The 24679-nt window shown below is 41.9% G+C and overlaps 1 protein-coding gene across 1 annotated transcript in view; it reads right to left on the bottom strand.

Annotated features, from left to right (window-relative positions):
* EP300 (EP300 lysine acetyltransferase) overlaps nt 1–21434 on the bottom strand; it is a 68865-nt gene extending 47431 nt beyond the window's left edge. The window contains exons 1-2 of the mRNA XM_075553626.1: nt 20059–21434; nt 2200–2837 (exon numbers count right to left, since the gene is read on the bottom strand). Coding sequence (XP_075409741.1) covers nt 2200–2837; nt 20059–20152 — 732 coding nt within the window. The 5' untranslated portion in view covers nt 20153–21434. The remainder of the gene's footprint in view (nt 1–2199; nt 2838–20058) is intronic.
* Between the last annotated feature and the right edge of the window lie 3245 nt (nt 21435–24679).

The raw sequence follows: 24679 nt of genomic DNA, 5'->3' as shown, positions 1-24679 counted from the left end.
CAAGAGGGACTCCTCCCAATAGACTCCCCCCTCCTTACATTTAATGGTCCCCTAATAAGTTGTCTTTCTTAACTACTTATCTACCCAAGACACTTCCCCCCCACTTCCCATTCATTTTAAAGGAACTATTCAAGTAGCATCAGGTCTCCTCCCTCCTCCATAAAAAAGAGGGAGTTACTCTGAAGGCCAACACTCAGATGACGGAACGAGGTTCAGGGTTTGATCACTATAGAGTCAATTTCATCAGGCAGGAAGTATACCACATTTTGGTTCTGAGTATGTCTGGATGCGGGTAGCACACACCTTACCGTATGCTAGGTAGCTAGAATTAGGAATGGGGGTACAGATTTGTTTCCCTTCAGATCCTACAGTATAGAGAAAAGAAAGGCAATAATATGCTGAGACGTCCTGGAGCCACGGTGAGCATTACAGAAACAGACCTGTGACAGGTCTCAGTCAAGCAATGATCCCCCATATACAAGTTACAGCAATCAATAAAAGTTTGTACCAGTTTTTAGCTAACCGGTTTTATTGTCAACATATAACAATAGAATCACATTATACTGCAGGGATCAGCATAGACTTAAATCAGAAAGAGTTCTAGTGCCAGGACCTCTAATTCTACCTGTAACCCCCATAGGTCTTTGTTCTTTTCAGTTGTATAATAGTAATAATCTATTTATAGGATGCTGTTATAAATAATACGAACCCTAGTAGAGCACTGTGTTAAACACTGACAAGAAAACTGGCAGCGGAAATACCAGCTACTCCAAGGGAGAAAGATGAGGCAGTCCGCGTCTGTAAAAACTTACACAGCCTTGGAAACTCTCTGGATTTGGTTCCATATTATTCTACGGGGTTGCTATCAATTGGAATAATCTCAATGGCAGCAAGTTTTCATATTTTAATCAATGGCCCTACACAAATTCCCTGTCAAGTCTAGTAAACACTTGATGAACGTGCACTGTCTTATCACTTGCCCCCCTCCTCTGAATACAGACATCAGAAGGACAGGGACTTTTGTCTCTTCTTCACTGGTTTGTTCCTAAAACCTACAAGTGGTATTGAACATTTCCCCATCTTAGTGGCTTTCACTCCACATTCCTAAATAAACCATACTCATAATACAACATGAAAGTGTCAGAGAAGGATATTCTACAGGGCCGGGAGAAGAAATAAAATCCTTTCCTCCATTAGGATGTATTAAGCATTTAGTCAGTATTTTTAATGAATAACAAAAACAGTTTAATGGCTTTCATATAGCCACATGTTCTCAGTTCCCGAAACCCTAAATTCTCTCCTTTGTCTTAAATTCACCCTTGAGCTTGCTCCTACCCTCATTTCTCAGAAACACAGAATTCCACATGACCACTCAGATTCAGGGAAAGCGTGTTCCTGACACCATGCAAAACTCTTACCATACCCTCTTTACAGCCCACCTCTCACACCTCCTTCTCTTTCATTTAGTAAGTACTCACTGTGCAACTACATGCAAGGCACTCACTACCAACGTGTGATACCATTTAAAGAAAAAGGAATACATAGACAAACTATAGAGAAAGAAGGACCAAAATATGAATTATAATTAAGCTTTAATTATTTACAACAAGCACATTTTTAATGGTTTCAAAACACATTAGTATTTGTTGTATAAGTGGGCTTTTTAAAAAGAAAAGCCTTTTAAAAAATAACTAAAATCTAGTTAATTGGAACACATGGAATGGTCTCATAGTAAATGAGAAGACCTTAAGTTCTACCTGATAATAGAACTAGGACCTAATAAAGCTCTTATGATAGAACTTGAGTTTCTGGAGACTTGTGTCAAACCAGCTATCTCACAAATATATTTTTAAAACAACCCATGAAGGTTAACTTGGGCTTGGTAGTGAGATGAAAATATTCCTGAACTTGTGTCAATAGAAACAGGAATTAGCTGGCAATGATTTGGAACAATCTATGCAGGTATAGAACATTAGCCAGTTGTCAAGTAACTATTTACTTAAAATTGTTGTGAGGTTTCTTTAAAGGTTGTGACAACACAGTAGACCCTTGGCTTATAGTATCTGGGGAATAATCTACATGAGAAGATGAAGCTTGAACAGTTAGGAGTACAAGAACAACTGGCCTTAGGCCCTCCCACCACCACCAGAGCACTGAAATGCATACTAGCGATACAACACAAATCAAAGCCATGCTTACCTTAAGAGGCTGGGGGCCTCTCAATCCAGCTTGTCCTCCCATCTGGGGAGAGCCCTGCTGCAGTGGCTCAGTCAGTAGGTTGCCAGCATTTCCCATTCCTGGGTTTGGGTACTGCATATTGGGTCGCCCCCGGCCTCCTCCAATTGAACCGTTCATGACTTGATTAGGCATCATCCCCTGTCCATTGCCTGCAGCCAACATTCCAGGATTCATGCCAGCATTCATCCCTGTGTTCATTCCCATGGCAGGCTGATTTACTGGACTGTTCATCATACCTGTTGCAGGCTGTGTGGGACCTTGATTGGGCCCACCAGTGCCCATTCCCATGTTGGGAGAAGTCAAGCCTGCCTGTGTCATTGGGCTTTTGACCATGCTATTTATCAAACCCAATCCAGGACTATTCTGTTGGGGCTGGTTGGCCATGGCTTGGCCTGGGCCACCAACTCCCATATTGAGGTTAGGGGAACTACCAGATCGCAGCAATTCTGACAGCTGTTTATGTTTAGAGGCTGCATCTTGAACCATGCCAAGACTTGTCTGAAGCTGACTAATATCACCACCATTGGTTAGTCCCAATTCTGTAGAGTTGATTAATTCATCTGGTAAGTCATGCTCCAAGTCAAATAGAGAGCCAAAATCTAAAAGAAAAGGAAGAAAGAAAAAGGTTAAAGTTTGAATAAAACAAAATAAGAAACCAATCTACATCTTGTCCTTGATGAGCAATAGTTATCATATCCATACTCCATGGAATACAACTTAAATGCTATTTATATTGCTGTTTTAAATGCAATATTAAAAGGCACATTTGGGAGTTATACCAACACTTTTAAACCCTTAAGAAACAGTACCTAAAGAAAGATCAACTCTTACTACAGCACCCATTACAAGTAAGTTGTTGAAGTTTATGTTGGTCGTGGGGGAAAAGACAGAAAATTAAACCATTTAACATTCCATCTTTCCTAAGAGGAGGTTAATTCACAAATTAAAATCAAGAAAACAATTATACTATGCTATATAAAGAACTATTACAAATAACCCACCAGTTGTAAAATCTTCCCTGAGTGCCTAAGGACCAGGCTGTCCACCACTCTACTCTGATCACACTGTCTGACACAAGTAAGTGAAGCTGCTTTCAAATGATCCACAGCCTACGATAGTCTTAACTAAAACCAGGTTAGAATACGGTAAAGAAAACAAGCTTCTAGCTCCTTCAACAACATACAAGTCCACCTACAGCTGTTCATAAAATTGGGTGCCAATTATAGATGAACCCAGGAATTGTCAACTCAGCATTATTGACATTTGGGCAGAAAATTCTTTATTGTGCGAAGACAGGCTATCTTGTGCATTGCAAGAGGTTTTGCAGAACCAGGGCCCCTAAAATGGTAGTAGCATACTTATCCCAATAGTGAGACCCCAAAATGCCTCCAGGCACTGCCGAATGTCCCCTAAAGGGGACAGCCCTTTGACAGCCACGGTATTAACCCTATTATACAGATTGAGATGCTTGAATTTTCTTTCGTTAGTACCTTTCACATTATAAAAAGAAACTGTGGCTACTTCAGAGCTATATATACTTAAAACCTACAACTAATTAAAAAAATAGTAGAGAGCAAAAAAACCATGTTAGTAATGCTCTCCAGGTACACTTAAACCTACAATTGCTTTGAGTGGAGTATCTACACTTTCAAGCAGTTCAGACCCACCAGGCTGGCTCCTCAGAAGAAACATGAGGCTGTCTACTTACACAAAGATTTACATGTACAGTCTAGGAAAACCAAAGTAACAGTTCTATTCTGTCTTATAGGGTTGCTGTTAAGTTGATTTTTGTCAGTAACATGTACTTAATACAATGTTGCAGGTGGAATATCTGTTAAGTTTACACATGTTTCTAACCCAGAGACAGACTGAATCTTTGAATTAAACTGAAGAAAAATCGAATCTACTGCCATAGAGTCAATCTCCTTTCTTATCATTCCTATATAAGGTTTCCCAGACTGTAAATCTTTATAGTAATAGACAGCCTCATCGATGTCCTTTGGAGCAGCTGGTATGTTCAAAATGCTGACCAGGGTTCCTTTTATGGGTAATAATAATTTAAAAACTCAATAATGATTAAAAACCAAAAAGGAGAGGAGGGTTGGGGAAAGAGGTATCTGACTTCTGAAGATGTCTTCAGAACTGAACCCAGCTGTAAGCTGGGGCTATGTTCTTGGTTCTAGCAGAACTTAGCTCTGAGTAAATGAGCACAACTCCTGCTCTACCTACTAGAGCTCTTTACCATATTATTGAAGGCACTGAAATGACCTGGGTGTGTGTCACCATCCCTTCTCTTCACTCCACTAGAGTACTCACACTGTATTCCTGGAGAAGACGTGTCTCACCAGTGCACACATCAACTCTGTGTCCAATGTCCAACACAGTACGCACCTGTCATAATATCTGAATTGAAATGAACATGATTTGGCTCATGGTTGAGTGATCATACTTTTATAGGATCATTTTTTTTCTTTTGAAAATTACTGTAGGTTCCTCCATTTAAAAAATGTCCATTATGAATACCTTATGTTTCATTCTAAAAACATGCCTATGACCCTACTACTCAATAGATTATAGCTTAATAAACTTACTAATACATTTTCTTCATTATTTCAGCCTATTTATACAGTTTATAAAACTGACACATCATACTTATGTGTAATTTTTGCATTCTATTTTTTTCCTGGAATCTCCATCATGTGTATATCCTTTAGTAGAAACCATACAGGAAAAAAGATAATCCCCATGTAGTTAGAAAAGTAAATAACATACACAGAAAAACTAATTTTTCTGAGGAAATCACAAAAGAAAGTAATAATATAAATACAGCATTTCCTGACTTGAGTCATATATTATGAAAATGAGGCTAAACATCAACGTTAGAAAATTACTGATCAAAGGAAAAGCTATAAATTAAAGAGGAAAACAATAGCAACGGAGGTGGTAAAAGCTTGTGAACAGTTATCTAAGATGCAACAATTGGTCACTCACTCTGCCTCACCACCTGCCTAAATACCCAGAGCGTAAAGAAGAGTGAATAAAAACAGTAAAGCAGTCAAAAGACTAAAGGATGAAGCAAACCAAAGCCTCTTCTACCCTGAGACCAGAATTAGATGGTGACCCAGTTTCCAAACTGACCATATTTGGGATCACTACAGAAGGCCCTGCAATGTGAGAAATATGTAAAACACAATTTTAAAAATCAGATGTTACTGGTGTGAGAAGGACTAGTGGAATCCTCTAAGACTGTTGCCCTTAGACATCGTCCAAATCTAGAACAAAACCCACTTTTAGCAAAACAGCACTGACTTATAAACAATACCTGTGTCACCTCAATACTACCAACCACACACGAACCAAAAGCCGCATTCTTCCAAAAGCAAAGCTCAGGAAAAGGGTGAGGAGACTAGAAACAGGGAAACCCAGGACGAAGTTGGAAAACTGCTGCTACATTGAAGGGATTACAATGCCACCAAACAAAAAATGTTGAAATATTGAATGGAAAACTAACTGGCTGTATATGATTTTACCCAAACCAAAATTAAATAATTTAGAAGACAAATGAAAAATTCTGAGAAAATACTCACCAAATCTTAATAGAAATGAAATTATAAAGAAAGGTAAAATAGAGGGATCTGGCTAGTAGTTTAAATTGTTGAATACAAAGTGGATGGTCTGAAATGTAACACACACACCCCACCTAATTAACAGGAAAAAGAAAAAATATATAGGCTAAACATTGCAATGGACTTTGACCAACAAATCAATGGCTTCTGTGAACAGGGAAGGATGAAAGAAAAGGGGGCTGTTATCAAACAAGAGATTCAACAATCAGTCTTATTTGGGTCTTGATTAAACAAAGCTACTTTTAAAAGACTATGTAAAAAAGAATCAGAATAGATATACAGGCTGAGTAATAGATAATATTAAGAGACTTAATTTTGTTGAATATGATGTTAAAAATAAACCCTTTTTACTGAGGAATGTGTACCAAATAATTTCTGGTGAAATAATGTGTCTGGGATTTGCTGTAAGACACTCACTCGCAACAACCCAAAACAAAGCAAAGAGAAAAAAAAAAAGGGGGGGTGGTGGTAAAATACTAGCCAACTTGAAGCAGGACAATAGTATATGGGAATTCCTTATGCTAGTTTCTCTATTAAAATGAAAACTAAAGTAAAGGCATCATTAATTAATCTTTCCATACAGGAATGACAGACCAAACTCTCGGGAAAAGCCAGTGCAATCTTACACAACTACCACTAGAAGATACAAAACATCCCCTCAAACAAAATCCAGTCATTTCAACCACACATGTCCAGTATAAGAAAATAACAAGCCAATCTTATTCATGAGCACATTAGCAATTAAAAAAAGCAAACCAAATGAATCAATGTCTTTAAAATATCATAAACTGGGAAAATCCCAGAAATCCTCCTAAAAAGATGGAGGAGGTTTAATATTAGAAAATCTCCGGGGAAGGGAGGGGGAAGACAACTGGGGAGCTGATATATCAGGGGCTCAAGCAGGAAGAAAATGCTTTGAAAATGATGATGGTAGCATATGTGCAAATGTGCTTGACACAATGGACGGATGGATGGCTTGTGATAAAGAGTTGTACGAGCCCCCAATAAAATGACTTGAAGAAATGGAGTCTCTTTAATATCAGAATAAGACAAAGATACCCATGACAACCACATCTATTCACTATGACACTAGAGTATTTCTCTAGGGTAATGTGTGAAAAATTTCAAATAAAATAACTACAAAGGAAGAAACAATATTGTTGCAGATATAACTGTCAACATAGAAATTTCAAAACAAAATTTTAAAAACACTGACAATTCAGCAAGCTAACCGGATCTAAGACAAATATAAAATTGTGTGTCTGTATACCAGCAACAAATGGTTAAAAATAAAATTCTAAATACAACTTATAACATGAAAAATTCTAAACCTTCGAAGACTAGCTAAGTAGAATAATATCCTAACCACCTGGATATGCAGGGATATTTATTCTTCAATATTAAATGATAGATTCAATGCAACGCCAATCAAATACTGAGTTTCCCCAGGAGACCACAAAGATGATTCAAACGTACACAAGCAAAAACTTAGTTTCTACCTTTGTATTATTAAAAAAAAGTACACTTTTCCAGGAACCCAAGTGGAAGGTGAATTATGAGAATGACGAGTACAACGAATGTATAAGGGTGCTTTGCTCAATTGATGTATGTACAGATTGTGATAAGAGCCTTATGAGCCCCAATAAAGATTTTTTAAAAAGTACACATTAAGGGGTTTCTTATGAGGATTAAATGAGTTAATATAAGTAAAGTGCTTAGAACTGTACCTGCTACATAGTAAGCCATCCTTCAGTATGGATTTACAGACTCAGAAACCACAAGGTCAGATCTACCCCATCCAATAGGGTCACTGTGAGCTGTCACTGATTGGATGGAAGTAAGCATGGTTTATTTGGTCAGTAGGATTTACAACCCAATATAAAGAAAAAAAAAATCCTCACAACTGGACCAATGGGTAGCATCATGACAAATGGAGAAAAGATTGAAATTCTCAAAAGATTTTATCTTGCTTTGATCCACAATTAATGTTCATTGGAAGCATAAGTCAGGAGATCAAAAGATGTGTTGCATGGGGTAAATCTGCTGTAAAAGGACCTCTTTTTACAGTGTTGAAAAGCAAAGATGTTACTTTGAGAACTAAGGTGAATCTGACCAGACCATGGTATTTCTCATTGCCTCATACGCCTGTGAAAATCAGAGACTGAATAAGGAAAAGAAACTAGTGCGCGTTTGAACTGTGGTGCTGGCAAATATTGAAAGCATCATGCACTACCAAAAAACCCCCCAACAAATCTGTTTTAAGAGAAAGTACAGCCAGGAATGTTTCTTAGAGACATTGTTTTACATACTTTGGACATGCTATCAGAAGATACCAGTCCCTGAAAAAGGACATCATGCTTGTAAAGCAGCAGGATAGTGAAAGGGAGGAATGGGCTCAAACATAAGAACAATTGTGAAGATGGCACAAGACCAAGTGGTGGTTTGTTTTGTGGTCCATAGGGTTGACCATTATGAGTCGAAATGGACTCAACGGCACCTAACAGCAAGTTACATACCCACTGTGGTAGTCAATTTCAGCTCATGGTGCTCCATAGAAATGCCAAGGCTGTAAATCTTTACAGAAGCAGACTGCCCCCATCTTTTGTGGGCTTAAACTCTGCCCATCTAGTAAATAACTGAATACCTAATCCGCTGCACCACCACTATACATACACATACTATTTGTCTTACTCAGTGGGATATTTACCATATTAAGAGACAATGTTTTGCAATGAGAGCAACATTTTTCAGACATTGTTTTAGGCACCTCAGATGTATTATTCTCATAATTAACTCTTAACCTCAGAGGTAGTTACACATACTATTTACCAGAAGTTAATAGAATTTTCCCATGAACTTTCTGAAACCCCCCCCTTGCATATTATCTACACTAAATAAATACTCATGGAATGAATAGATAGTACTTAAATATTTCAAGCAATTCTATGCCATAATTATTTATATCTGATTGGGTATTTACTCTTATTTAAAATCTTTTTATTTTCTATTGCTCTATAAGTTAAAAAACATACTCCATTAAGTAAATCTGCTGCACAAGACCTCTTTAGAATATTGAAAAGGATTTTACTTTGAAGACTAAGTTGGGCCTGACCCAAGCCATGGTATTCTTTGCATCAATCATATGCATGTGAAAATTGGATATTGCCTAAGGAAGACTGTAGAAGCATCGATGCATTTGAATTATGGTGCTGGAGAACGAACTGAAAATACCATGGACTGCTAAAGGTCAAACAGATCAGTATTGGAAGAGGTAAGACCAGAGTGTTTCTTAGAGGCAAAGACTTTGTCTTACATACTTTGGGTGTGTTGTCAGGAGAGACCAGTCCTTAGAGAAGGACATCTGCTTTTAAGTAAAGTCAAAGGGCAGCTAAAAAGAGGAAGGCCCTCAATGAGATGGACAGTAGCTGCTGCATTACATCAACGGGTTCAGACATAGGAACAATTGTGAAGACGGCATAGGACCGTGTAGTGTTTCGTTCTGTTGTGCATGGGGTTGCTGTGGGCTGGAGCCAACTCAATGGCACCTAATAGCAACAACTTAGAAGATGATGTTAAAAAGTAATATCCACTGGACCCCTGATCAAACAGATGGATAATAATGACTATCAAACTGTTAAGGTAAGATCCCTTTTATTACCTGTAAACCATTGGGACTGTTCCTCCAGTTCTTCAACTCTTATTTATAATCTCCAAATGCCATCAGCCATCACTGGTATTGAACTCAGTCAGTAATGCTCATGGAGTCTATAGGCTTGCACTGAACCCCAAAGTTCAATTTATCTCTTCTATCAAAAGGTAGTAAACTTTTTCTACATAGGATTATTTTAAGAGTTTTTATACCAAATGGAACAGATTTAAACTTATCTAGTTCAGTAGTTCCTAATTTACTTGAAGGTAGATACACATGAAAAGCAGAATATACATCTTCCTCAGGTCTTGACATCTTACTGCCCCTTCTCAGGGAGCACCTAAATTTTAAAATTACTGATTCACTCACTCGTCTTACAGACAACAGCAACTGAAGTTAACATCAACTGCCCAAACATCCAATAACAAGAACAAAAACCAAATGCCCCCAAGATAATACAACATGATTGTATATGGAATCTACTCAAGCCCCCTGGATCCTAACCCAGTGCTTTCTTTATGAGGAACCTCCTGCTTAGCCGTTGTATTGAACAATTTAAGAAACGTTTTTAAACAGAGAACTTGTAGCAATGAGAATGAAAATTCTGGATTAAGAAAAATCATCCAAACTCAGTCAATTCTATACTGTTACAGTGCTAACACTAAAAAATCTACTAGGTAGATTTCATTTTAGCCATCTAATTTCCATTCCTTCCCTATAAGTTATTTCTGCAAGGGTTTCTTAGAAAAAATAATCCTGGTGGCAAGATCACAAACAGTGAATTGAACTGCATAATGCAAAAAGGGCAACTAAAGCATGAGACTGACTTTAGCCAAAGTTTACTGTAAATAGTAAATGAAAGCTGGCAGCCAAAAGCTAGTTGAAAAGCAGGCTAAAATGAAGAGCAATGTGTAAGAAGATACAAGAAAAGGGAAATTAAAAATTTAAGTGCCACAATTACTACAAATCCTTGATTTCAACACTGGCACACCCTCAACTTCATACCTTTTCAAGGAGAGAAGAGTGGGTAATGTGTGTGCACACACGTGCATGTGCGTGCATGCACGCATTCATCCAAATCACCCCCTTCTCAGGCTTCCATCTTAACTTGCATAAATATCAGACCAGATCAATTAACAAAACACAAGAAGTTATCTAGAAGACTGTGCAACAAAATTTTAGATTTTATTCTGGAGAGAAAGCTGATCTACTATAGGACTTTATGGGTTCCAATGTGAACAAATTTGTACTTATTGGCCCAGGTTGAGTAACTATACTTTGTCTTAAAGGGTTATTAGGATATAGGAATTAGAATCAACTTGAGAACAGATGAGTAATTTCAGTGAAGCGGTTAAGGTAAAATGTAGACTGCAATGGACTGAGAGGAAAGTAGAAGTGTTTTCCAGATAAAGGATGTGCACATAATTTTTAATTTGCTTACATCTATTTCTCCCTTCCTCTATTAAGAACTAAAAAAACCATGAAATTTACTTTTGAAGTATTCTATGGAAAATATTACAATGTTTTTTGGGGGTGCTTTTTGTGATGTACACAAATGACCACTGAAATGAATGGACTCACACCCCACCCTTCAGGAAGACATTTCCTACTCAGTTTCTAATAAATCAGCATTCCAAGTTCTCATATAAAAATTATAATGACCATTTGTAAAATGTTTTTCCACAACGTACTTTCATTGTCAAATATTGATTCTTTTAGGTTATCCTTCAAGTCTTCTATATTACTTGTGGTCCTTACAGCATACTTAACCATGTAATAATACCTTACAATATGCACACTCCACTTACCTAACCGTCCTAAAAGCCAAAATATCAAGATAATTCTATGATAATGAGAAATTAAGCAAATAAAACCCACCATGGTCCCAAAATCAAGATCCACTTAGGAATCTCAAACATTATTTGTTGACTAGGCAGACTCATTTTTGTACTTTAGATAAGCTGAAGTCAAATTCACATTATACTCTTAAACTGTGGTCACTAAACAAAATATCTATACCAATTTAGAGTATTTTAAAACTAGTCTGTTCTCAAGTAGAACACAAAATGTACCCACTGCTTCTCCCTTCAGGTAGTTTACTGTGTGTGGTCTTAACATGCCTTAAAAAGAATGGGTATTTCCAGATCTCAAAACCTTTATTTCTTTCACCCAACCTTGTGGTAACACCAAAGGATAAGTTGGAGCTTACAAGTGTGGCGAGAATGAACAGGATGTGTAAATAACTTAAAGATGGACAGAAAGTTCAGCAACTGAAAGAAACTCAAGTAGGGAACAGAAAGAGGGAGTGAGGTCCCGGTTGACAAGAGGTCAGAACACCCAGAGACCTAGTCCAGGCTAGGAAAAGGAAAAAAGATGATGAAAGAGATATCGACATTACGTCAGCAGTATATTTAAACCTTGAAACTGGTAATACCACAAAGATCTGTTCTTATTAGTTTTGGGGATGCTCTTATTCTCATTAACTCAGCTGTTGGGGGTGCTTAAAAAGTATGGAATTTTAAAACATTGCAACTTCTAAACCAGCAGTTCTCAACCTGTGGGTTGCAACCCCTTTGGGGGGAGGAGAGACCTTTTCACAGGGATCACCTAAGACCATCGGAAAACACATAAATATTTCACAATATATAATTACATATTGTTGTGATTAATCACTATGCTTTATGTTCAATTTGTAACAATGAAAATACATCCTGGATATCAGATATTTACATTACAATTCATAACAGTTGCAAAATTACAGTTATGAAGTAGCAACGAAAACAATTTTATGGTGGGGGGAACTCACCACAACATGAGGAACTGTATTAAACGGTCACTGTTCTAAATGAAGGCAATTTTGCAAATGAATTGTGTTTACCAGATTAAAACAACTTTCCTAACCTCCATTCAAGTGTTTTATTTCAAAAACAGCATCTCAAAACTCTGTAGATGGAGCAAAAATTAACCTATAACCATGGAAAACTCCATTTATTGAACGGAGAAAGATGGACAAACAAAATGAAATATTCATGCTGGTAAGACAGACAGTCTTACAGTCTCCTAAAGCGTTTAGAAACAACCTATGTATTTTATACAAGTTTTGGTCAAAGATGATAACGTAAGTTACATAAGATAAAAAACTATGGAGGTTGGCAGCTGTTGCATTTTGAAGGTCAATAGATCCACAGGGTAAAAGGATAAGTAGATTTTAATATATGTACTCTTAACTTTACCTACAATTACAACTCAAAATGTGTGCTGGTACTTTGGGACTAGATTGGCTTGAAGTTTCTTTTAAAAACTGAACATCTCTAAGTGAAGGGCTCCAGATTCAGAGGCAGAGTCAGACCAGATCAAGAATATGAGGCCTGGAGCCTGCTAGAAGCTTTACACTGACTCTCTGTTCTTACCAATTTCTTAATCTAGTGACACACTTACAAGATGAATACATTTACGTATGTAAAATCTTACCTTAAGCATCAACTCAGTAACAAGTAACATCACCCAGGAATCTGAACTGCATGCAACTCAACTAACCATCATTGAACATGTCTTCATTTAGCACAGCAGGAATAATCTGATGAGCGGCTTTCCAATAAGGCTGGGACTAATTCACTTGACTAGCATTTATATAAAGGAATGCCCACAGGCAATCCTTGGAGATGGCATCAAAACATCCCCCGAGGAAAAAGAAAAAACTCCCCCCAATAACTGCAACCCTCTAAATAATAGGGCGTGTGAGTGGTTTCCAAGTTGCTATCTGTTGTATTTTCTGCACTTCTGACAATTCATGTCCAAATGTTGGGTCTTACTTCTCAGGTGAATGATAACCTCATTTCAAATGAGAAACGATGCATTCCAGTCTTGACACTCTCTTCCAAAAACCTTTATCCTGATAAAATATCAAATTCTTCAGCATGATATTTACATCTTTTCCATAATAAGGCTCCAACAGCCTTTCCTACCTGTCTCCTATGTAAACTGCCACCACACTGCCTAGGTTCCAGCCACATCAGACAACTACTTAAATTTATTCTACCTGGAATGCTCTCGACCTTTCCTATTTCTAAGAAAAAGTAAGTTACCTTTAGAGCACCAATGAAACACACATTTTCTCAGTGACGTTTCCCTCAACTCTCCACACTCACCGGGTCAGAGATGATCCCTACCTTCTGCCTTTAGCCGGAGCATTTTCTCAAACTTAAGAGTACATCTTTTCTTTTTGCATTATGGCAAACAAAATATTTGCCATTCTAACATTTCATGTATGTACAATTCAGTGACATTGATTACATTCAATCAACATGTCTTTCAACCACCATTATCTGTTTCCAGATTTCTCAAACCACTCTTAGCAGAAGCTCAGTGTCCCCCATACAATGAGTCTTCTCCAGTCTCCTCTCTATCATGCCTTCCTGGGTCAACACAAGGGTCTGCACCAGCACTTCCTTTGTCTTTATGGGTGAGTGTGTGCATGTACCACATTTTGTCTATCCATTCAACTGTTGACAGACATGCTAGTTCCCCCTTCTGGCTATCATGAGTAGTGCTGCAATGAACAATGGTGTACATAAGCAGAGGCTTTGGGAGCAGAAATGGCATCTTGATTCACTTGCTCGGGCATTTATGTTTGCTGAATAAAATTGTTAAAGGCACACTAAAATGAAAGCAGTGATTACTTAATTCAGGAGACCTGCACAACCTTAAAATATCTTTAAAAGGCCTCCATACTTTTCCTGCTACCTTCCAAGCTATTCTTCACTTTTGTTGTTCAATGCTGTACCATCCATTTACAACACCTAAAACGCTAAGTCCTGCAGGAATGGCCCCTTGCTCGCCTCTAGTGGTCTTTATTATCCCCGTCTTCTGAAACTAACAGGCTCCCTGAGCAGGCCACACTCTGGTTTACTTTTAAGCCCCTTAGCCTTCAGATCTCAAGACCAGATTCCTATTCTTCAAGCCAGGCTTGAGGGCCTAACTATTAGGCTAGGTCCCCTTGGACACTGATCGTATCGCCCAATTATATTGCTGGTCACATCAGACTTGTTGAATGTCGATTTTTCTCCCCTTGTCTATAAACTTCTTGCAAGAAGTCACCAAGTCTGTTTGGACTGGGAGAGCATTTCTGTACCTAAGACTAGTGCATGGATTACAGAAAACATTGGCCCAATACAGGGCAACCACTAGTTTCCCGATCCCTTTTTAAGTCAGTGTTTTTTAAACTGTGGATCATAAGCCAGAGGTGGGTCACAAAAATCAATACACAGAGTCACAGTGAGCACCTAAAAGTGCAATAAAAACACTCAAGAGTGCACACAAGTCTTCAGGGGAAGTGTGGTTCACTTGTGAGGAGGGGCCTTACTTGGGTGTGGTCAAGGCTTTCAGAGGTATTGTACGATCCCATTTTTTTCTTCGTCCTTTATAAGAAGGCCCCCATGCTAGCTAGGTCAGCAATAAAAAGAGCACTGAACCACACACTTCTTTAGCACAAACCCATTCCTTCGCTTTTGAACCTCTCCAGAAGAACATTTTGCTTTCTGAATTCTCGTGCCCTATCTTTTCATTTTACTTATTTACACATGTACAAGACACCCAAAGTGTGTCATTACAGACAAAGATGTGGGATAATGGACTTTTCCCAAAAACGTTTTTGCCCACGTGCAGCATTTTATCCGTATTACCTGTTTCTGCTCTCGTGTCCTTTTATGGCACCCACCCCCACCAAATTTCATATACACAGGCAACTCTGCATCAGGATTTTCAGTAAGACTTTACTCTCTCAGCTTTGTGCACTTGGCTTTCTCTTTATTCGAGTCAAAAAAGAACCCAGAAACAACCACAACCATGTTCCTTCCAGTACTTATCAGTAAGTAAGGTTAAGAATAGTTAGGCCTCAATGAACATGTTTCTCATGTGATTCCTTGCCATTAACCCTGTAAGGGAGGGTTTACAGGGGCAAGAGAGCGGAGTCAGGGAGAGCAAAGAATGCGGACCCAGGTTCACAGTTAATAAAAGCAGGTCTGGGATCTAACCTCTAGCTTGACTACAAAATGCATTCTCTGAAGCACTTTTTCCCAGTTGTTTCTACTTTACCTTTTCTCTCATATAAACTACACGTTCTTAATTACCCCCCCCCTTGGGTTGAGGGGGAAAGGAGCATTAAAAACAAAGAAAAAAAAACCTACCACGTAAACACTATCCAAATTGCTCCAGAGAATAATTACCATTCTTTTTACACCTTTTAAAAAATATTAGAATTGAGCAATTTCAAAGGACTAAAAACTCATTACCACACTAAAAAAATCACCTGCTACATTCAATGTTAAATTTTTTTACATTTGGCATAACATACACTTCACCTGATCATGAATTTTACTAATGTTCCCAACATTGAAAAAAATCCAATTCCAAAAAATTCTCAGAAGAATCTAAAATCTGGACATATACATATATTGTATATTTTCATTACTTGTTGGGTACATGAATTGGCAGAACAACTTCTGAATCATTTTTATAAATACATCGTAAGTAGTATTTTACACTCCCACTTATATCTGCAACATTCTTCCCACTCTCCTTTCCTATTTACCACTTAATGCCTTACAAACACTTTTATTCTCAGCTCCTTGTTTCATTTTGCCTCCCCTTGTTGTCCTGTAAACTAGAGAAGGCAGACAAGCAAAGTAAAACTGAGAGACCATGCCAAATGACCAGTCAATGGACATGACCACACATCCCTTGCCTCTGTAAAAGATGATGAACTCTAGCTAAGAGGACACGAACACCCCCACTGTAACATCTGTAAGATTTACAACTTAATAAATGAACAAAAGACATTTTCTTTCATAATCAACCACAAATCATTCTCAAGAAGCCCTTAAATGAACATGCAAGAACAAGCAATGACCCAAAGATATTCAAGGAACTCAGTAATATGCTTTGCAATTTAATACGCAGGTCCAGTACACTGAACCAAGCAGCCACATCTCAAAGACTCCAAGACCAGGGCCACACTTAACATCTGAAAGGGAGCCAAAGCCCAGGTGCACAGTGGGCTACACATGGAAATTGACTCCATGGCAGTCAGTGTGTTTTTACCTACAGCACAGGTTTCACAGCTGAAAAAGGAGCGGTCTCCACACCAAAATGTTCTCCTTAGGCTGCTGGACCACTAGCATTCACTGGTATTTTGATAAAGTAAAACACTGAAAAATCTTTGTCATTTTTCTACTATGTACATTAATCTAGTTGTCCACCAGGCACACAAAGTAATATACAGGACCATTATATATTCTCTTTTGTGCCTTTGAGATGAAAACCAAAAATTGGCATAAAACCAAGCAGGTAATTCAGACACATGATAGACCCTAACACTTAACACATCGTTCTAGTTTGTTCTGTAAGTGCCTATTGCATGAACTAGTTAAAATCAAAGACAGAACATGTCCACTAAGCAATGAAGGTAACATGTTTTCTTTCCTATTTCTATCACAGGTTATTAAAAATAGGATAATGCAAGATTTACCTGTTTTAATCTCTTCTGGCCAGTTTTTTTTACAAAATAAATAGCTTTTATGGAGAAGTTAGGAAGTTAATTCTTTTAACAAATGATTTGCTTTGACTTAGCCATACCATATGAAATAAAATGGACAAATTCAAATAGGAACATATAGGTGCAAAAGCCAACAAGTAGCGCCCCATCCTCTTATCCCAAATCATAAACCAGAACTTAACTCAAGTTCTTTGAATCAGCGTGGAAATGTCTTTAAAAAAATCTTAGGAGTTTTAAATATCATTTTAATTCTGCATCAGTACCTAATGAAGAGCTTAGAAATTCAGAAGACAGGAATTAAGCATGGTTTGTTTTGTAACCATTTAACCTGTCCGTTTCAGTCCAATTGGATTCCACTTTTCTTTCCTATAAAGTTGGCATACTCCACACTTAAGAGGTACACATACATTCACTACAAAAGTTGCAAGCTTCGATCATTAAAAAAAGTTTCTGGTGTGCAGATCTGTTGTCTTATTTGAACTACCTTTAGATAAAAACCATACTTGGTTCCAAAGCAACATCTTTCACACTTATAAAGAAAATTCAGGCGAAAACTCAAATTCCAGTTAAAGGTTTTAAAAGTTTGAAATTTACAGTTTTAAAAAGTGAGGTACCTCCATTAAACATTGCCTACAACTTTTATGCAAGACTGCTGGAAGCAAAAAAAAAAAAGTACCATCACGCCCTACTTGAAGTAAATTTACAGATAACAATATTTTCTTTAGATTCATCGCATCCTCCACAAAAACTCCTGATTGCGTAGTTAGGATTAAAATTTTTATCCCAAAGAATTCCTGGAATAGAATCTAAGAACAGATAGGAAAGGGGGAGGGGGGAGGAATCGTACCCACTACGAAATTTCTAAGTAATGTTAAAATAGACTGTTAGGACTAAAAGTGTCTGAATAAGGGTTTATTTTTATTAAAATTTTATACATATATGTATAAAATGTCTATGTGTATATACACATATAAAACTTTTTAAAGGCCATTTGATACACTCTGAACTTCATAATATTCCAAAAGAGTGTGTGTTAGCCATGTGAGACACCAGGAGAAAGAGCTAGACCGGGCCATAGGCAGCATGCAGGCGTACACCTGGGCAGAACATCAGAACACACCCTTGGTGCAAGCCTTGCCTTTACTCCAAGAGTATGCGGCTCAATTCAGATGCACTGTAATAAAACAAAGTTTCCAGGAGAAGATCCAAGTCACTTAGCAGACTCGGATGCAGACTCCATCACCACATCATACACAAATTTCAGGGCAAAATCACTCAAGAGACAACACAGAAATAATCTACACCTGAAAATGCATCTGTGGGGCTCTGCAAAATTCTCCGGAATGGCACTTCAATAAGTGCAGAAATGCAATATTCAGTGTGTACATGGATAAATTCTGAAGAAAAGCAAACAGCTTAAAAAAAAAAAACCCTGAAGACTACAGAAACTTCCAGGCAGAAGAGATCGAAGTTCATACATAACCTATGTCACAAGCCATAGGTAAAGTATGATTTCTACTAAAAGTAATTTTTTCTTCAAATTTCAATCTATCAACTCATCATCTTTTCTCCACCGAACAAAGACATTCAAAACATTTGCCATTTTCTTCACATTTTTTGCCCTCTGAAATGCAACCGCCTTCAAAACCTGCTGGAGAAGTTGTGCACAAACTCCAAGGGTACATTTAACTCCATTATGCACTCTCACTGGCAGATGGAGGGATGACGTTGAGCCTGTTCTGGGGAGTTTTTAAAAGAGATGCTCTGTAGTAAGGGGAACATCGTGGGGACTGTCAGATGGCCAGCCATTCTTCCTTTTCATTATCCTGGCATCTCAAACAACTACAACAGGGAGGTCGGTGGCCACCAAGAGCTGTGAGAAGGGAAAGGGGAAACCAGGGACCAAGTCTCCGGCATTTGTCCTTACAAAAGGGCCTGTCCACAATTGAACGAAGTACAGAACTGGAGGATTTTCAAACAAAAATCCACCATCTCCAAATATACTTAAATGCTAACAAGAATAAAACAAAAAAAAATCCAAAAAACCAAGCCTACTTTCATCCCAACGCACGCGCGCGCGCACACACCCCCCACACACATTTTTAAACTTTTCTATAATCTCTTCATGGTGCAGTTGGGGATTCTCCCAACTTCTATCCTCAATTTACCAATACCCGCCGCGGAGTCACGTACTGATTTTTCCCTGCCCACTCTACAACCACCAAATAAAAAGATAATACAAACTGTGCAAAACCTGCGTCCCTCCCCTCCTGGAATCCCAGGGTTTCAGACATTTTCGTCTCGCAGCAAAGACCTGGGAGACGTAAAATGAACTGCGCTCCATATTGATTCCTAAAGCAAATAAAAAAAATTTTAAAGGAGAGGGGGTGATGGAGGGGGTAAAAAAAAAAACCCAACAAAAAACCTAAGAAGGGTAGGTAAAACCAAATTTGTACAGACCTCACGTCTAACTCGAAATCCTGGCTCGCACTCACAGAATTAAAAAGAAATGAAACCACGATTTTATAAATAAATAAATAAATAAATAGCGCCCCAAACCCTCCGCAGGGAATCTTTGTGCAAGAGAGGCGGTAAGCGTGGAAAGTAGGGGGAAACACTGGCGACTCCTCCTTTAGGACCAACCCTCCCCCACCCCTCGCCTCCCCCCAAAATGAAAACTCACAGCGCAGAAAAGGCCCTGGCAGACCCCGGCCCTGGCCCTCGTTTCCCCCCGATTAACCGGCCCGGCCGCCACAATAAAGGCCAAGTCTCCACGGCAGCCACTTCCGAGCCCTAATTCCAGAACACACAGCGAGGTGACAGTGTTGAAACGCAGGGCTCGGGAGGCCGAGAAAATGGTAGGGCTGCGGGGCGCCGGCGGCAGCTCATTCAGACACCTCGCGAAGGCAGGCATTCGAGGGAGCAGTGGGGGAGCCCCGGGGAGAGAAAGGGAGCCAATTGGGAGGAGGAAGGTGCGCGGGGCCGGGACTAACCTGTGCCGTCGCTGGCCGACGCCGAGAGGGCCGGGGACGAGAGTTTAGGCCGCTTGGCTGAAGGCGGCCCGGGTTCCACCACATTCTCGGCCATTTTTAATTCTTTCGAAGCGACGGGCGAGGAAAAGGTGAAGGCTCGGGCGGTCTCCTCTTCGGCCCCGGGCCCCCGCCCTGCTCCCCGGGGTGGGCTTGGGGGCCTGTGCCGGCGGCCGAGGGGGTGGGGGTGGGGGGAGTTCCTTTTTCGCGTCGCCGGGTCGCGGCGACTGGGAAGGGAGGTGGACTCGACAGAAAAGGTAGGGACAAGTGCGAGGGGCCGGGCCTGGCCCAGCCCGGAGGAGGGCGCAGCGCACGAAGCCGCCGAGCGCGTCCGCCGCGACGAGGTCCCGACAACTCGGGCTCTAGAGGCGCAGTCCTCGGCCCGCCGCGGCCGGCCCTTGCCCAGCCGAGGTCTCTCGGAGCGCCACCGCCGCCATCAGCCTCTTCCTCCTCGGCGCTGTCCTCCTCCTTCTCATCGCCACAAGGAGGCGGGGGCGAAAAGGGGGGAGAGGAGGAGGCGACGAGAGACACTCACCTCCTCCCGGTGCCCCCTCCCGGGCCTGCGCCCCCACCCTGCGAGCCCTCCTCCTCCTCCTGCCGCTGCGCTCCGCGCCGCCGCCGCCGCACCGGCCCCTAATGGCCGCACAGAGCCCGCCCGAGCCGAAAGCCAGGCTGGCGCCACCGCTTCACATCGCGCGGCAGCGCTGGCGGCCGTGCGGCGGAGGCGCGGCTAGGACGCCGGGCGCGGAGCTGCCGGCGCAGGGAGCCGAGGGGGCCGGGCTGAGCCGCGGCGTCCGCCCGCCCGCCCGCCCGCGCCGACGCTGAGTGCGCCGAGGAGGCCCGCTCCGGAGGGCGGCGCAGGCGGCCTCTCCTCGCGCTCGCTCGCCTCCTCCGACCTCCCCTCCCTCGACAGACAGATAAATAGGGCCGCCGCGACGGCACTCACCCCCGGCGGCCAGAGGCCGGGAGCGCCCGCCCCCCCCGAGGCTGCACTCAGGCCGCTCTGGGCGGCGGGCGAAGGCGCCGCGGGGCGCGGGGTTATGTAATGGTCCCCCCTAGGCGTCGACGCCGGCCCGGCTCCGGCCGCGGTGGGGGTGTGTGCGGGCGGGAGGGGGCTGGGGGTCGCCTCAGCCTGTGCGCCCCGGGCCCCCGGCCACTGTCTCGGCCCTGCCGCTTCTCTCCGGCCCAACTGCTCTCCGTACTCCCACACTCCCGCAGCTCGCACTCAGCCTGGCGTCCCGCTTTCCCACTCTCGCCCGCTCCCTCTCGCCCTCTCTCCCCCCCCGAGCCTAGCACACAAACAAGATGGCGGCTGTTGTTTCTTCCCCTCTGCCGAATCCTCCTTACAGGCTAGCGGTAGCAGCGGCGGGCCGGAAATGAGCCAAGGGGGGGCGGGGGTGAAAAAGGGGGCGGGGCGGGGCCCGGGAAGGAGGCGGCGAGAGGCGGGGCCAGGGCCCCAGCGGCTCACAATGGGGGAAGAGGAGCCGGGGGCGGGGCTACTTTCAATCACGGGACCCGCCCAGAGGCTCAACGCGCTGGGCGCTTCCGCAAACTCCCCCGGCGTCACCCGGTGGCTCCCTTTAAAGGGGAGGATTTTAAGTGGAGGGTGGGTAGTGAGAGGGCGGAGTCGGCATCTATTTTCAGTCGGTGGATAGTTACGGGGAAGGTGCCTGGGCTGGGTCTGTGCGTCGGAACGGTGGGAACCGGGAGTGACGGAGCCCAGGAACCACGCCTGGGAAGGCGCCAAGTCACCGTACAGGTGGCTGAGTAGAAGCGCTTGTGGGGCAGTCCTGCGCTGTGGGCCCTGGGCCCTTGTGCGGCCAGGAGGGCGTACCCGGGAGAATCCTCCAGGCAAAGGGATACTCCAAAGACCCGAGCGTCCCCTCTTTGCTCCATCGTCTTCCCGAAGGGAACAGTTAGCTTCCAAAGCCACACTGATGCGGAGCCCTTCTCATTTAACTCTGGTCTCTTCGGAGCCCTTTATGTTACTGAATTATTTTTACAGTGAGCATTATTTATAGTCAAAATCAAAATCACAACAGTGGGACGATGTTTTAAAACCAGACGCAGATTTATTTCTTGCCCACCACGTGTCCACATGCCACTACCAGGTAGCACTGTCAGGGAGCCTTGAATTCTTCTGAGTTCACCTGGGACCTGAGGATATTTTTGAGTATTTCTTTTCACCCACTCCCAATGGACTCGCTTAATAAAAGAGCACATTCAATTAGGCGGTGCCTTAAAGATCATGTAATTCTGGAAAACAGCAAAGACTCCACAGAAGGTAATGAATGTAAGCAGGGAGGGGGCGAACGGGTGAACATGAATTACACTGTGTGACAGAGCAGTTTTGTAGCGCAGGGATTTGAGCAAGATCTCACATTCCCACAATGTAAAAACCCCAGTGTTTGGCTTTGGGAAAGTCGGTGCTTGAGGAAGTGGCAAGGATTTGTAAGTTTCCAAAGGAACCCCCAAACTTGTATCTCCCGAGAGGGATAAAGGCCTTTTCAAATCTTCCAAATTCCATGTTCTTCACTTGATGTTCCCTTACTACTGGGCTCACTTTGGTTTTTTATGTGTGTGTGATTTTTGTTCGTTTTTTAAATGAATAAATGAATATGAAATTCGGTTTTTCTGTGTATGATTTTTTAAACATTTTATTAGGGGCTCATCCAACTCTTATCACAATCCATACATATACATACATCAATTGTATAAAGCACATCTGTACATTCCTTTCCCTAATCATTTTCTTTTTTTTTCCTTTCTTTTTTTACATTTTATTAGGGGCTCATACAACTCTTATCACAATCCATACATATACATACATCAATTGTATAAAACACATCCGCACATTCCCTGCCCCAATCATTCTCAAAGCATTTGCTCTCCACCCAAGCCCCCTGCATCAGGTCCTCTTTTTTTTTCCCTTCCCTTCCCGCTCCCCCCTCCCTCATGTGCCCCCGGTAATTTATACATTGTTATTTTGTCATATCTTGCCCTATCTGGAGTCTCCCTTCCCTGCCATCCATCTCCCAGGGAGGAGGTCACTTGTGGATCCTTGTAATCAGTTCCCTATCTCCAACCCACTCACCCTCTACCCTCCCAGTATCGCCCCTCACACCCTTGGTCCTGAAGGTATCATCCACCCTGGATTCCCTGTGCTTCCAGCCCCCATATGCACCAGCGTACAACCTCTGCCCTATCCAGTCCTGCAAGGTAGAATTCGGATCATGGTAGTTGGGGGGAGGAAGCATCCAGGATCTGGGGGAAAGCTGTGTTCTTCATCGGAACTACCTCGCACCCTGGCTGACCCATCTCCTCTCCTAAACCCCTCTATGAGGAGATCTCCAGTGGCCGACACTTGAGCCTTGGGTCTCCACTCTGCTCATCCCCCTTCATTCAATATGGTATATATATATACATATACACACACACATATATATATACATATACATATCTTTTTTTCTTTTTGCATGATACCTTATACCTGGTCCCTTTGGCACCTCGTGATCGCACCGGCTGGTGTGCTTCTTCCTTGTGGGCTTTTTTGCTTCTGAGCTAGATGGCCGCTTGTTCACCTTCAAGCCTTTAAGACCCCAGACACTATCTCTTTTGATAGCCGGGCACCATCAGCTTTCTTCACCACATTTGCTTATGCACCCATTTGTCTTCAGTGATCCTATCATGGAGGTGTGCAGCCAATGATATGATTTTTTGTTCTTTGATGCCTGATAACTGATCCCTTCGGGACCACGCGATCACACAGGCTGGTGTGTTCTTCCATGTGGACTTTGTTGCTTCTGAGCTAGATGGCCGCTTGTTTATCTTCAAGCCTTTAAGACCCCAGTCACTATCTCTTTTGATAGCCGGGCACCACCAGCTTTCTTCACCACATTTACTTGTTCACCCGCTTTGGCTTCAGCAGTGGTGTCAGGAGAGTGAGCATCATAGAGTGCCAATTTAATAAAAGAAAGTATTCATGCATTGAGGGAGTGCTTGAGTAGAGGCCCAAGGTCCTTCCACCACCTTAATACTAAACCTATAAATTTAGACACTTAGATCTATTTCCCCCTCCTCATATATATGTTTGCATGTACATGTCTTTGTCTAGACCTCCATAAATGCCCCTTGACTCCCAGCTCCTTCCTCCATCTCCCTTGACTTTCCTCCTGCCCCACTACTATGCTCCGTCCCCACCTGGGATACAGCTATACCTCTTCTCTACGCAACCTTACCCTTGATCATTCCCCACCAGGCCTGCCACTACCCCCTCACTACCATTTTGGGTCCCGTGTTGTTCCCTTGTCCCTGTGTTTGTTAACACCACTTCTTGACCCCCCTACCCCTACCCCACCCCAAGTCCCCCCGGAACTGTCGGTCCCGTTGTTTTTCCTCCAGATAGTTCATCCAGCCTGTCCTATTCAGACAGACCTGTGGAGACACTAACATGCACGAAAACAAGACAGAGGAAAACAAAGCAACAGTATACAACCAGACAACAAAACAACAAAAACAAACCACTGACAAAGAACAGAACAAAACAGTTCACAAGAGAAAAGCTTGTAGTTAGTTCAGGGATCGT

The sequence above is a fragment of the Tenrec ecaudatus genome, chromosome 6, assembly GCF_050624435.1.
Source record: "Tenrec ecaudatus isolate mTenEca1 chromosome 6, mTenEca1.hap1, whole genome shotgun sequence".
Classification (NCBI taxonomy): domain Eukaryota; kingdom Metazoa; phylum Chordata; class Mammalia; order Afrosoricida; family Tenrecidae; genus Tenrec; species Tenrec ecaudatus.
The sequence above is the reverse complement of the archived record's forward strand: the minus strand, read 5'-3'. Positions and strand labels throughout refer to the sequence as shown.